General features: G+C 46.7%; 1 protein-coding gene across 2 annotated transcripts in view; it reads right to left on the reverse strand.

The window, feature by feature from the left end:
* ECD (ecdysoneless cell cycle regulator) overlaps positions 1-13,063 on the reverse strand; it is a 1,545,240-nt gene that overhangs the window by 523,410 nt on the left and 1,008,767 nt on the right. For both annotated transcript variants that reach the window (XM_069610537.1, XM_069610538.1), the window contains exon 9: positions 3,079-3,164. In XM_069610537.1, coding sequence (XP_069466638.1) covers positions 3,079-3,164 — 86 coding nt within the window. The remainder of the gene's footprint in view (positions 1-3,078; positions 3,165-13,063) is intronic.

Genomic DNA, 13,063 nt, shown 5'->3' on the forward strand with positions numbered 1-13,063 from the left:
TGCCTTTTTCTCTCCCTTTAACCTAATTATTGGAGTGCCATCTGAGTTACGCGCTCACCTCTGTTTTGACAAAAAGTGGTGTTTTAACTTAGACTTGTCTAGTAATTGCTAAGGGAGGTGTAAATACTGTTCTGATTGTGTTGGAACTTGCTTTTGATTAATAGTGCTAGTGTATTTTCTAAAGTGTGTGTTCAATAAATAATTATATACTTTTGATACAAAGCTCTGGTCAGTGTTTGCTTGTTCTACTGTGTTTTTGGCCCTATCTTGTATTCTCTGTATACTGCCTAACACTTCTTGAGAGAAGTCTGACTGCTCAGCCACAGCTACCAGGTAAATCTGGGTGGTACAGATTGCTACCAATTGGGTTTACTGCTTACTCCTATAGTCTTAATCTTTTTGCAGTGGTCCCCAAGGGAACTGCACTGGATTCTGCCTAACAAGAAGTGTGTTTGAATTCAGAAAAGGCAAAGTACAGAATCAAACTACAATAAGATGCTTGTTTTGAATGCAGTAAAGGCAAAGTACAGATTAAAACCACAGTGAGCTACAGATGCATGAGATGCAAGTGTGGGGCAAAGTTTGAGCAAACATTACCACAGACATATATACCAAACCAAGAACAACACATAGAAGGTTGGTGATGCAGAGGAATGGCGATACATCTAAAAGGTCCTGGCAAAGGAAAGATACTAGGCAATTGAAATGCATAAGAAGCCCTGGCCATGGAGTATACCAGGCAGTGAATTCACAAGAGAAGTTCTGGCATGAGAGCACACCAGGCAGTTGGAAATGAATGAGGAATCCTGGCAGGAGAGTACACCAGGAAATTGGAATTGTATAAATTGCACTAGCAGGGGAGTATACCAGGCGATTTGCAAAGCTACCAGAAATAATAAAGAAGGGCAGTGTTGTTCTAAACAGTGAAGAAACTTGTGTTAAAGACTGTTACAGAACTTGTTGCCTAAACAGGAAACTTGTGAATCAAGGAAAGGCACAAAGGATCTGTTAGTAAAAGAGATAATTGCAGGCCTACTTAAGAATCCACGGGAAGGGCAACACCCTCTGGATCCAAGGATTTCACCTTGGAGAACATTTTTGTTGAAGCTCTTTGCATTTTCAGTTGTGAATATCAGTTTGAAGACATTTCCTTGCACCATTTATTGTTTTGTCTATAGTGTGAGAGTCAGGATAGGACATTTTGAACACAAGGACGGTTTTCAGTTAGTGACATCCTGACACAGACAGATCCTTAGTTTTGGGGTTTTTAGGTAGGGAATCTCCTCTTTAAAATAGGATCAGAGAGGCATTTTCCCAACCATTTTTCAGTTAATAAAAATCTTTAGCCACAAAATGACAACCTTGGGTCCGACTCTCATTGCTGACTCCTCACAGGACACATTGTGGACTCCTGACCCCACTCATCTCTCCTGAGACTTAACCTTGATCACTCTCATGCTACCTTGACTAGTTTGGCTAAACTCCCAGAGTTATCCCTTTTCACTATAACTAAGGAGACCTCCTAAACTTTGTCCAGATGCCAGAGTTTAGACATCCATCTTAACAATGATAAATTAATTCTAACTATTGGCATTGCTTGTGCACCTTTCCACACCATCATATTTTAGTCTGTCTGTACCACTGCAGAATGTCACCAACCATATGCAATTCAGTCTTTGTCCTCCCAGAAATGCTATACCACGCCCCCTTTGTACGGAATACCAACAATCCCAGATATGTTTTGGCCTACACCTCACTGACGATTGGCCAATGAACCCAAAACACGTCTGGTGTTGCATGTCGGCTGGTGCAAAAGGGATGTGACCTAGCAGTTCACGTTGCACTTTCCCTTTTGGGGTGGGACCAGGCTTGATTTGCATATGTTTTTCTGTAATAGCATGGTAGGCTGAAATACAATGGGCTGGAGGGTTGCACAGATCAATGGCAGAGGCATGATTTATTCAAGACAGTCAGCCATCGCCAATCTGTTTTTGCTAAAGTCACCCTGAGTGGGACAGGTGGTCCCACTCAGCTTTACTCAAGCTTTCCGAGCCTAGCGACCTAAGCTACACCTCACTGATGATCGACAATGAGCCTTAAACATGTCTGGGTTGCGTGCGTTTGTGCGTTCATGAATATTCCAAGAAGCAGGAAAACCCAAAGGCAGGTGGAAGCCTACTAATGATAAGAATGATAAGAATCAAACTTAGATAAGCTTGAAGATGAGAAAGCTGTGATATGAAGGTGTCTAGAAGGTGTCATACGAAGGGAAGCGAAAGCAAAGAGGCTGAAGGAAAGCTGTTATGTGAAGAATATTGGCGGGAGTCACTAATTCGACCAGTGTCAGTAAGTATGTTAGTGTTTGAAGAACAGTTAGTGCCCAGCGTTTCCATGACCAAACCACCATGCCGGTGAGGTCTGTCCCAGTAATCTCCTTACCACAACGTGGGATTGATATTCACCACATTAAAGAACTTGGTGGCAAGTACCAGAGACTTTGCCAGCATGATGTTCCTGCCCTAAGGTTGGTATAAATTGAGCTAGGTTTCGTATGTGCCCAATTGTGCTGGGATGGACCGTTAGATTCGTATGCATCAGCAGCGTGGCTAATAATCTATGGTGAACCTAAACCATAGAGCAGAAACAGTGTATAATTGCTATTGTTACTATTAGAAGTGTGTCGACACTTGATTTGTTGTGGTGTCCAGTTAAAGGATCGAATGTCAAAGGATCGAAAGTCAAAGGATCGACTCAAAAGAATCGAATACAAAAGGGTCGACATTTTTTTTTTTAATATATTTTTTTTTTGGTTTCCGTTTTGGGAAAAAGGTGTTTTTTTCCACAAAAAACGGGATTTGAAAAAATAACTAATATTCAACCCTTTTGTATTCGATCCTTTTGAATCGATCCTTTTACTAGTCGATCCTTTATTTTCGATCCTTTGACCTACAACCATTTGTTGTCATTATACAATTCTTTAATTCCTTGAAAAAACAGCCAACACGTGTTTCGATAGATAGAAATAAATTTGCAGTGGAGGTGAGAGTCTCCTGTCTTTGAAACACAATGTGCTCTTACCTTTCTGGTTTGGCTACTGATTGTTCAAAATAAATCTCTGCCAACCGCAGCAGTTCCTTGAACCTTGCAGATCCTTCCATCTCCCCCTGTGTCAATACAAAACAAAAATAATATATTTTTGTTGAAATCCAGCCCATTAGTTGTTATTGGATACAACCAGTACTTAAATCTTTGATAAAAGTATATAACGTTTAGCGTTTGCTGACTAATTATTACAAGCAATAAAGAATTATTTTAGGTCAAAAGAGCAAAATAACAATTTACGAACCCCAGTAAGACCATATCCTCCTTCACAATGCCAACTAGCTGTTTTTTTTTTTTTAAGTGCTGTGATAGGATAAGAACCCACGATGGCTCTTATAATCAATCCGAGATATTGGATAGGATCTTATAATGTAAAAGTATGCATGGCTTCAGTGGTAGGCGTTATTCTCTCACACCATAAAATAGCTGGGAACAGATTTTGATGCAGACGTTAGAGGGTAGCGGTATCAGCATAGTCCAAAGGCAGGACATGCAGACTGGCATAGGTAAACTATGGGTCTATTATGGAGATGCCATCCAGCTTAATAGAAACAGAGTTGTCCAGATAGATGCAAGACTGACCACCCCAATGGACACTAGTCTTTAGAAAGCCACATATATGATATGTTATGATATATTACATGATTTGGTATTTATAACGCACCTATACACAAGTGTTTCTAGGAAGGCAGTGAATGCTAACTGTTCAAGAGGGGAGGGGGCGTGGCACTGTGTGTGAATCTGAGGGCAACCACGCCATCAGTCAGGATGAGCAGACAGGTAGATTAGCAGAGGAGAGGAAGAGAGAAGGAAGACGAGAGGACGTAGCTCTTGTGCAGCTTTCGGAACTTCAGGTAGCTGAGCAGAGGGCTCTAGAAGGAAGGTATTTAAGAAGAGAGTCTTGGATATAGAGAGGACCACAGCCCCGGAAAAACTTGTGGGTGATGCAGAGGGTCTTGAACTTGATCATCGCGACCAGCGGGAGCCAGTGGAGAGATTTCAGAGCTGGAGAGATGCGGCCATGGATAGGTGTTGTAGTACTTTTCTGGATTAGTTTAAGAGGGTGAAGAGAAGAGTTAGGAAGAATGAGAAAGAGGCTGTTGCAGTGGTCCAAGATGAAGAGAACCAGAGCTCTGGAGACAGTGAGCTTCTGGGGGAAGGTGAGAAAAGGTAGAATACCTCGGAAGAGGTGCAGCTGGAAGTAGGCCTTGGCAAGGGCTGTGATGTGTGGAGAGAAAAAGAGAGTGGTGTCGAAGATGATGCCAAGGTTTTTTGACTCACAGGAGGATGAGGGGGGGGCAGAGGGAGAGAGGAAAGGCGGGAGCAGGGGTCCCAATGAGAAGAATTTCTGTCTTACTGGCATTAAGGCAGAGGTCGTTAGAGGCGAAACATCCCTGAATAGCGGATAGACAGTCGGGAATGAGCGAGGTGGAAGAGGAAGCTGAGGGTAGCCTGAAAGAGAACAGTTTGTTATCCGCATAGCACACGAATTTACAGGAGAAAGTATCAGGTGGGCCGGGGGTAAGGGGCAGATAGGCATTGAAGAGCCAGGGTGAGAGGATAGCGCCCTGGGGAACACCACATGTGGAAAGAGAGGACCCAAGGACATACACTGCTTTGCCCCAGTGGATTGTGATGCTCTATACGAGAAAAGCGATTCAATGTGGGAACAATGACTGATGGCAGCGACTCTGCTACCAACATCCAAATTTAAGTGCAGAATTGCTGCTCAAAGAGTTTCCTCCATGGCCGCAGAGAAAGCAAGAGCAGACTACTTGCACTTCGGCTACTAGGATCGCTAAACAATGATAAATGACTTATTGGGAATTCTTTACCTTTTATTAGCCATGTGAGATGAAGTGAGAACCGAAACTAAAACATAAATGGATGCCCTAAAGTTGTGCCTTTGAACCTTTTATCGTGATAGAACAGTGTCTACAAATATATAATAAAATGAGGATCATCTGGGAGCCAGCTACAAAACACATCTCACAGATGAAGGAATGCAGATATGTAATTTCTTTAACAAAACCTTAACCACTAGATGAACAGGTTTGATACAGAGTCCAGTAAGGGATTAATACAGCATCAAAGCATCAATGTAAATATAACAATATACTGAAAAAACACAAACAGCCGCCACTATCTACAGAACCAAGACTTCTACGTTCACCACAGAAATAGGCCATCATGTTCAAAAAGGCAATACTTTACAATGTGATCTGCTCAGATGCAGCAGATAGGGAGCCACGGACAAATGCACTCCTGGGAAAACACATGAAAAGTGCCCACATGTTGTGGATGGCCAGATCCACACAGCAACAATAATACATCAACACGAAGTCCTGGAATAGAAACAAAAGGAGGCAAATGTTTGTGTTCCCTCTATTTGTCCCATAGAACTCAAGTGGAAGTCCTGAGCAAGACTGCTAAGAAATCAACACCCATTCGTCAGAAAAATGTCGCCTGAGAGAGGATTTTCCATTCATCCACTGCGGGTCTCCAGACAACATGAAACTAATTAGTGTGAAACACAAACTTCAAACCAAACAACTGGCGTTGGGACCCACAGCCGCTAGCGCAAAAGATGCAGAACCTGCAATCTGCCTATCACAAATACCACAAGGCAACCAAGTATTTAAAATATATAGTTCCTTCACATGCATAACCAGAATAGTAGTTTATATAACTGGCTGTACAAAATGGCATCTGGCATTTTCAATGTTTTTGAAACGGAACAGAATGAGACAAAAAATGCACACGAGTGACTACAGAATTCACGAAAGCAATACAGACGCAACTGTTTAAGAACATATGTCTGGCTGAAGACAATCAATTAAGGATGTGTGTGTGCGGATATACCTGATTGTGAACTTCAAACGCAAAGATAAACGGAAATATATGAGTTCCAGATGATGTAAATAACTGAGGCTCTAAAAGCTCGGTTAACCGGGGTCGAGGAGTTTATATGTTTCGCTATCCCACCTTCTGGATTTGTCCATCCATAACTTTAAAACAAGCTGCAAGAAAAACACTCGGAAAGTCAATAGGTTTCGGATTATTACCACTAGAGGACAGCCATAACATTCTCACCATTGTAAATAATGAAAATCATTAAAAGCCTTAAGATTAAAAAAGGCACAGATTTCAAACAAAACACAATTTTGTCAAACCTCAAATATCAGTTATCCTTTCTATTAAATTACCAGTAGAGGAAACCAGCAGCATCTACGACACAAAAATATTCATTTTTGAGCAAATCATAATTATAATCGCAAAAGCAGGGAATAAAGACGTATCCATCAGGCAAACGCTTCTCCAAACACATCTGCCATTTATCATTATCCATACTAACAGCTTATGCTGCAGTAAGTGTCGCTAAATTGACGCCTGAGCCAAAACCTTAATGCGGCCAAACAAAAATAGGTTTAGCTCCCCTGTTCCCTTCCTGTTGAACTCATCTTTCAAGCTGCTGTACTTCTCGTCAGAGACTTTATTTTCCCTTTCTCAGAAGAGTAGCTTGTCTAGAACATGGAAGGAGTTTCATAATGTAGCAATCACGCCCAAGCTGCAGGGCGTACATGGCTGGTAACGCCACGCCAGCCTGAGCCTAGGCAGGCCCCCTGTGCCGGGTGTGCAAATCATTTTTCCCCTCAGGAGATGAGCTCTGTGCTATTGTGCGAACCCAATCTCCTGAGAAAGAACAAAAAAGATAGCCATTGCAAAAGGGACTTAGTCTCTAGGAGCTCCGGTCCAGAAGGCAAGTGGGGGAAGGGATGGGAATGGGTATGTATTGTTGTGATGGGGAGGGTGGGGAGGCTACAGGGAGAGGCTTCCCCCATATTAAAAAACGAATAAGATGGCACCGCACAGGGAATGGCTTCAGGTGGATGTCAAACATTGTATTATGTAACTGGAATGCTCTTCATGATAAAAGTTATTTATTTTAAAATTTGTTTATTGGCATTTGTGGTTATAAGCATTTTACATTATTTTTTTTTAATAATTCTGTTTATTACGTTTTAATAATACAACAACAAAACAGACATAAATCAAAGGCATACATCAGATCATGGTGGTAAGGCAATTTCAAAAAGCAAAAGGAACTCTGTAGGGCCGAGAGCCATCAGACATTTGTGGGATAAGGCAGGTAACCAATGTTAACCACAGTACATTTCTATTTTCATCGGCGCATTTCAGTTAGCGTCAAGCCATTTACCCCATATTTTTTCGAATTTGCGGGGGCAACCCCGTGCATTATAAATCCGGCGCTCCGAGGCCGCGCATCTGTCCAACTCATTGCTCCAGCGGTTCACAGATAAAGGGTCAGCAGAGCCCCAGCTAGTCGCGATTCATCTTTTGCCTGCCCCGAATGCCAGTGCCAGAAATATTTTTTCATATTTCGAGAGATCTACTTCACCCCGGATTCCCAACAGTATCATTTTGGGATCCCTGGGGATTGGTGTCGCCAAGGTGGCAGAGATCATGTTAATACAGCTCTCCCAGAAGACCTGTAAGACTCGGCAGTCCCATATCATATGGTAAAAAGTGGCAGGTTCCGTTTTGCATCTGAGGCATGTCCCGTCTTCCAGTCCCCCCCATCTGGCCATGGCAGTACGTGAATAGTATGTGCGGTGGAGGATCCTCAGTTGTATAAGTCTGAGTTTAGAGTTTATACCAATTTCTCTAGGGGACATTAATGCCTCTACCCAGTCCTCTGGTTCCATTTGTCCTATGTCCTTTTCCCACTTTTCCTTGAGCCCATCTAGCTGCGCCGCCCCAAAGGAGATAAGGGCTTGATAGAGCGTGGAAGTGACCTTGGAGGCAATGCATTGGGGAAGGATATTGGTCTCAATGGGAGTACAGGGGGGTATGGTTGTCGTATCAGGGAATTGGGTGCGGATGGCGTGGGCCAGTTGCGCATGTCGAAACCGGTCCATGGATACGAGGTCGAATTGCTCTTGCATGGCCTCAAAGTCCAGGAGGTGGCCTTCTTGTATCACATGCGCTAGTGTGTGTATCCCTTTTACGCACCAGTGACCGAAGGGGCCCATCTTTACTATTTCCGGGAGGAGTGCGTTGTGCCATAGGGGTTGAGATAGTGTTGGTTTACCTTTCCAGCCAATTAGTTTGTGCGCATCCCGCCAGGCCCGGAAAATATGGCGTGTCATTTTGGGTAACATCGGGGGTTGGTCGTGGGTGGCGTACAGGATCTGTAGTGGGGTCATGCTCTCTATTTCAAGGCGGATGTGGGGGAGTGTGGGGTCTGCGTGTATCCAGTCGTTTACCACCCCAATCTGGGCTGCAAGGTAATAGGTGCGTATGCATGGTAGACCGATGCCTCCCTCCCACACTGATCGCTGCAGCGTTTCAAGGGCGATCCTGGGTTGTTTCCCTCCCCACAGCAGTGTGCGAAGGCGTCTGTCAATGAGTGCGAAGGTGTCTCGGGGGATGACAACAGGGGCGTTTTGAAGTACATACAACAGTCTGGGGAGGGTCATCATTTTGAATAGCGCCGCTCTGCCCATTAGTGATAGTGGGAGTGATTGCCAGTGGGAGGTGTCCCTATTGAACCGGTCAATTATTGGTTGTAAGTTGAGTTGCAGGAACCCACCCAGTGTCGGGTCGAGTCTTATACCCAGGTATTTAAGTTCTCTAATGGAGACATGATATGGGCAGGTTTCAGGGATCGCAGACTCGCCGCCCTGGATCGGGAAGTAAATGGTTTTGGTCTCATTTACCTTAAGGCCTGCAAAGCGCTGGTATTCCCTAAGGATGCGGGAAACAATCGGGCAGGAAGTGCGTGGGTTACTGAGGTATATGAGGAGGTCGTCCGCGTAGAGGGATAGTCGGTCCTCTCCCCCCCCAGGTTAGGCGAACCCTGTCCAATTAGTGTTAGCTCTAAGCTCAATTGCAAGAGGTTCTATGGCCAAGAGAAAAAGCAGCGGGGAGAGGGGGCACCCCTGTCTCGTACCCCGACCCAAGGGAAATGATCCAGAAGACCTGCCGTTCACCCTTACCATGGCCTCCGGGTGTGCATACAGGAGTTTAACCCACGATATAAACGTTTGCCCCAGGTTCATCCGAGCCATGATTGCCCACAAAGCCTCCCATTCTACAGAGTCAAATGCTTTTTCAAAGTCCACTGCCAGGAGGGCCAGTGGGGCTGGTATTTCCTTGGCTCTGCTCAGCGCCAGCTGAACTCTACGCAGGTTCATGCGGGTGGATTTGTTGGGCATGAATCCACATTGGTCTGGGTGGACAAGGGTCTCTATAACTTGCAGTAGTCTGTTGGCTAGTGTTCTTGCGAGGACCTTGGCTTCGCCGTTGATCAAGGATATTGGGCGATAGGAGGCACATTCCTCCGGGGGTTTCCCGGGCTTATGTATGACGATTATGCATGCCTTCCTGAGGTCCGGGGGGGAGTGCCCCCAGCTCTTTGCTGCGTAGAAACATACGGTGCATGTGGGAGGGTAGTGAACCGCTGAGGCATTTCCATGTTTCTGTGGGGAACCCATTAGGACCCGGGGTCTTCCCAGGTTGGAGCTGTGCGAGCGCCTCTTGCACCTCGGTTACAGTGATTTCGGCGTTCAGGAGGTCTGTTTGGCGCTGGGAGAGCTTCGGGATCTCGATCTGGTCAAGGTAGCATGCGGGTTCGGAAGGCGGGCTCTCGGCCGGTGGAGTATAGAGTTTCTCATAGTAGGCGGCGAATGCCGCAACAATGTCGGAGTCATCTGTGAGGAGTGTTCCGTCTGGAGATTCAATTGCCCGCACGTGTCCCTTGGTCTGTTCGCGCCGTTCCAACAAGGCCAGTGTCTTATTCGCCTTGTCGCCTCGTTCATAGATTTGGCTCCGGACTAACTGATGGGCTATCCGTGCGTTGTCTAGAGCCAGGTTGCCAAGGGCCTCTTGTGCTGTAAGCAGATCCTCTTTCCCTTCTTGGGTGCAGTGTTCTAGGGTTTGCCGTTCGCACTCCAGGACACGCGCTTCTGCCTCATTGATCTTTTGGACTTGTCGTCGTTGGTAGGCTGAAACTTCCGAGATAACTTCCCCGCGGAGGACAGTCTTATACGTCTCCCAGAGCGAGATCGGGCAATCCACTGATCCTTTGTTGTTTTCAAAATATTCTATTGTCTTCTTTTCCAGTTCCTCCGCAATTTCAGGGAGACGTAGGTGATATGTGTTCAGGCGCCAGTTACGATCCGGTCCACGGCAGGAGTTCTTCATGGACAATAGGAGCGGAGAGTGGTCCGAAATACCCCTTGCGAGGAATTCAGCGTCCAGGAGCCTGTGATTTATACTGCGGGGGATAAAGGCATAATCGATTCTGGAGAATGACTTGTGGACGCCAGAGAAAAAGGAGAACCCAGCCTCATTGTTGTGGAGCGAGCGCCATGTGTCCGTCATTCCCAGAGCTTCGGCGAACATGGCGAGTGGTGTGGGGGCAGAGCAGGTACCTGATCTCCTGTGAGATCTATCGACTGCAGTGTTCATCACTTCATTAAAGTCCCCGCCAATCACCCATACATCGGCCTCATCGTCCAGTAACCGGCTGCGTAGCTCGGAGAGTAGTTCTTTCGTCTGTGAGGGGGGGCGTAAATTGCAGCGAGGCCCCATTTCTCGCCCCAGATGTCAGCCAGTATCATAACATAGCGGCCCAGGGGGTCGGTCTTGACCTTCCTGACCTGCAGGGGGACTCGCTTGTGGACAAGGATCATCGTGCCCCTAGCTCCTGTCATGAATCCAGCCTGGTAGGCGTGAGAGTAGTTGGACCTTCTGAAAAAGTTTGTGCTCGTGCCTAGCAAATGTGTTTCATTTAGAAGGGCAATGTCCGGCGAGTAACGGTTAAGGTACTGGAGCACCAGTCTTCGCTTTGTGCTGGAGCCGAGGCCGTTGACGTTCCAGGAGAGCACGGTTACCTTGTTGGAGTTCATTCTATCTGCGTGGGGCGCTTATCTGGGCTTCTGGGAGGATCAGTGGCGGTCATGTACACTCGAGAGGTGTGCAGCGCTGTACTTTCGGGGGAGACGTCCGGGGGTCGTCTCGTGTCGGTGTATCTGCTGCCTGGATGATGATTATGTCTGTGGTCTTGCCCATAGTTATTACTTGATTCCCTTGCCAGTGCTTCTATGTGTCGTGCCTTCTTGTTTCTTGATTCGGTTTCTTTACGGACCTTGAACTCCCCCCCACCCTGTACTTCCCCCCCAACTGGGAGCACCTGTCACCCAAACATTGAACCTATAACTTTATAAACTTCTTCGGGATAACCCGGCTGTGATAACGCGCACGCCGCATTAGGGGGCGGCGGCCGCTAGGTGAGCATTCCCATTCTACCAATCTGGAGTTTGGGCCCCTTAGTACAGGGTATTCATCCTTTTTCCGTAGGGGTCCTTGACGCGTCGTCATCCGCATTGGTCGGGGAACGAGGGGGCGAGGGTCTCCCAGGTCGAGGTTGCTGTGTGGGTGGGCCCAATGGCACACGTCTCCCGCTGGAGTCCGTGAGGACATGAGTTTCAAGCCAGTCCCATGCATCTTTGGGGTTGTAAAACAAGTGAGTAGCGCCCTCATACTGGACTTTTAGCAATGCCGGGAAGAAGAGGGCATATTTGATGGATAGCGGCTGGAGCTTCTTCTTGACGGAGTCAAAAGACTGGCAGGCTTTTTGGACTTCTTTCGTGTAATCGGGATAGAAACCGACCTTGTAGCCGTTGTATGTGATCGGGCCCATGGCCCTTGCCATTTGTAGGATCGCATCCCGGTCGCGGAAATTCAGTAGGCGTGCGATCATTGTTCTGGGCGGGGCACCCGGTATAGGTCGGCCGGTGGGGACTCTGTGTGCCCTTTCCACGGAAAAGAATTTGGATAGCTTCTTAGGGGCAAAGATATGAATGAGCCAATCTTCTAAGAAGAGTTCTGCGCTGGGGCCTTCCTCTTTCTCTGGTATACCGAGGATCCTGAGATTATTGCGTCGCGCCCTCCCCTCACTGTCTTCGGCGCGGTTTTCCAGTTGGGTCACTTTTTGGGCAATCGCAGTGAGCTGCTGTTCCATGCGGTGGACCGCATCTTCAGTGTTAGACACCCTCTGTTCCGCTTCCCCCACCCTGGTCGATAAATTGCGGAGGTCTTGGCGTATAAGGGACACCTCAGAGGATACGCCGCCTATTTTAAGTTCCAAGGATGTCCTCGAGTCCCCAATCGCTTTCATAAGGTCTGACAAAGAGATAGGAGGGTCTCTGAGTTCTCCAGGGTTACCATTTTACATTATTACTGGTCAGGTCCTTTGCATAGGATGTCTGACTGTGACGCTGCAATTTTGCCTTACTTCAAAAAAATAAAAGAAAAAATGAATAAATAACAACACTCATATAACAAATTAACATTAACTGTCTCCTTGTGAGTGGCAGGTGGTGATTGGTGGGTTTCCGGGGGGGGCGGGTGTTCTGTCTTCAGGGTAGTGGGGGGAGCCATTTCCGGTTTAGTTCCGGGTCGTGGGGGTCTAATGCCCAGCGTTCATGTCCATTTGTGTGGATCGATGGGTCTGTCGGGTGTGTTGTTCAGGGGGGTTTATCATCGGAGGATCGAAACAGTTTGGACATGGTGTCTTTCCATGCCTCTAGCGCCATGCTCGAGTCCTCAGTGGATCTAGTGACACTATCCTCCCAGGCTCTGGTTTCGGCGTTTCCCCATCTTTCTAGCTCTTTACGCCATGTTTTATGGTTCGGTCCGGCGGGCTTTTTCCAGGCCATGGCGATAGTCCTCTTGGCCGTTATGCACAGTAAGTCCATTAGTTTTACAGCGTATTTGAGTTTGGCTTGCCTGGGGTAACTGCCTAGGAGGCATTCAGCTGGAGTCCATTTGTACCTGGTAACCTCAGCTTCTTCGCAGGTTTGTTTTGCTTTCAACCAGAGGTTCTGTGCCTTAGTGCAGTTCCATAGCATGTGGATCAAGTCTGCCCCGTCTG

This window comes from Ambystoma mexicanum, chromosome 8 (genome assembly GCF_040938575.1).
Source record: "Ambystoma mexicanum isolate Mex_15411 chromosome 8, UKY_AmexF1_1, whole genome shotgun sequence".
In the NCBI taxonomy this organism is placed as follows: Eukaryota; Metazoa; Chordata; class Amphibia; order Caudata; family Ambystomatidae; genus Ambystoma; species Ambystoma mexicanum.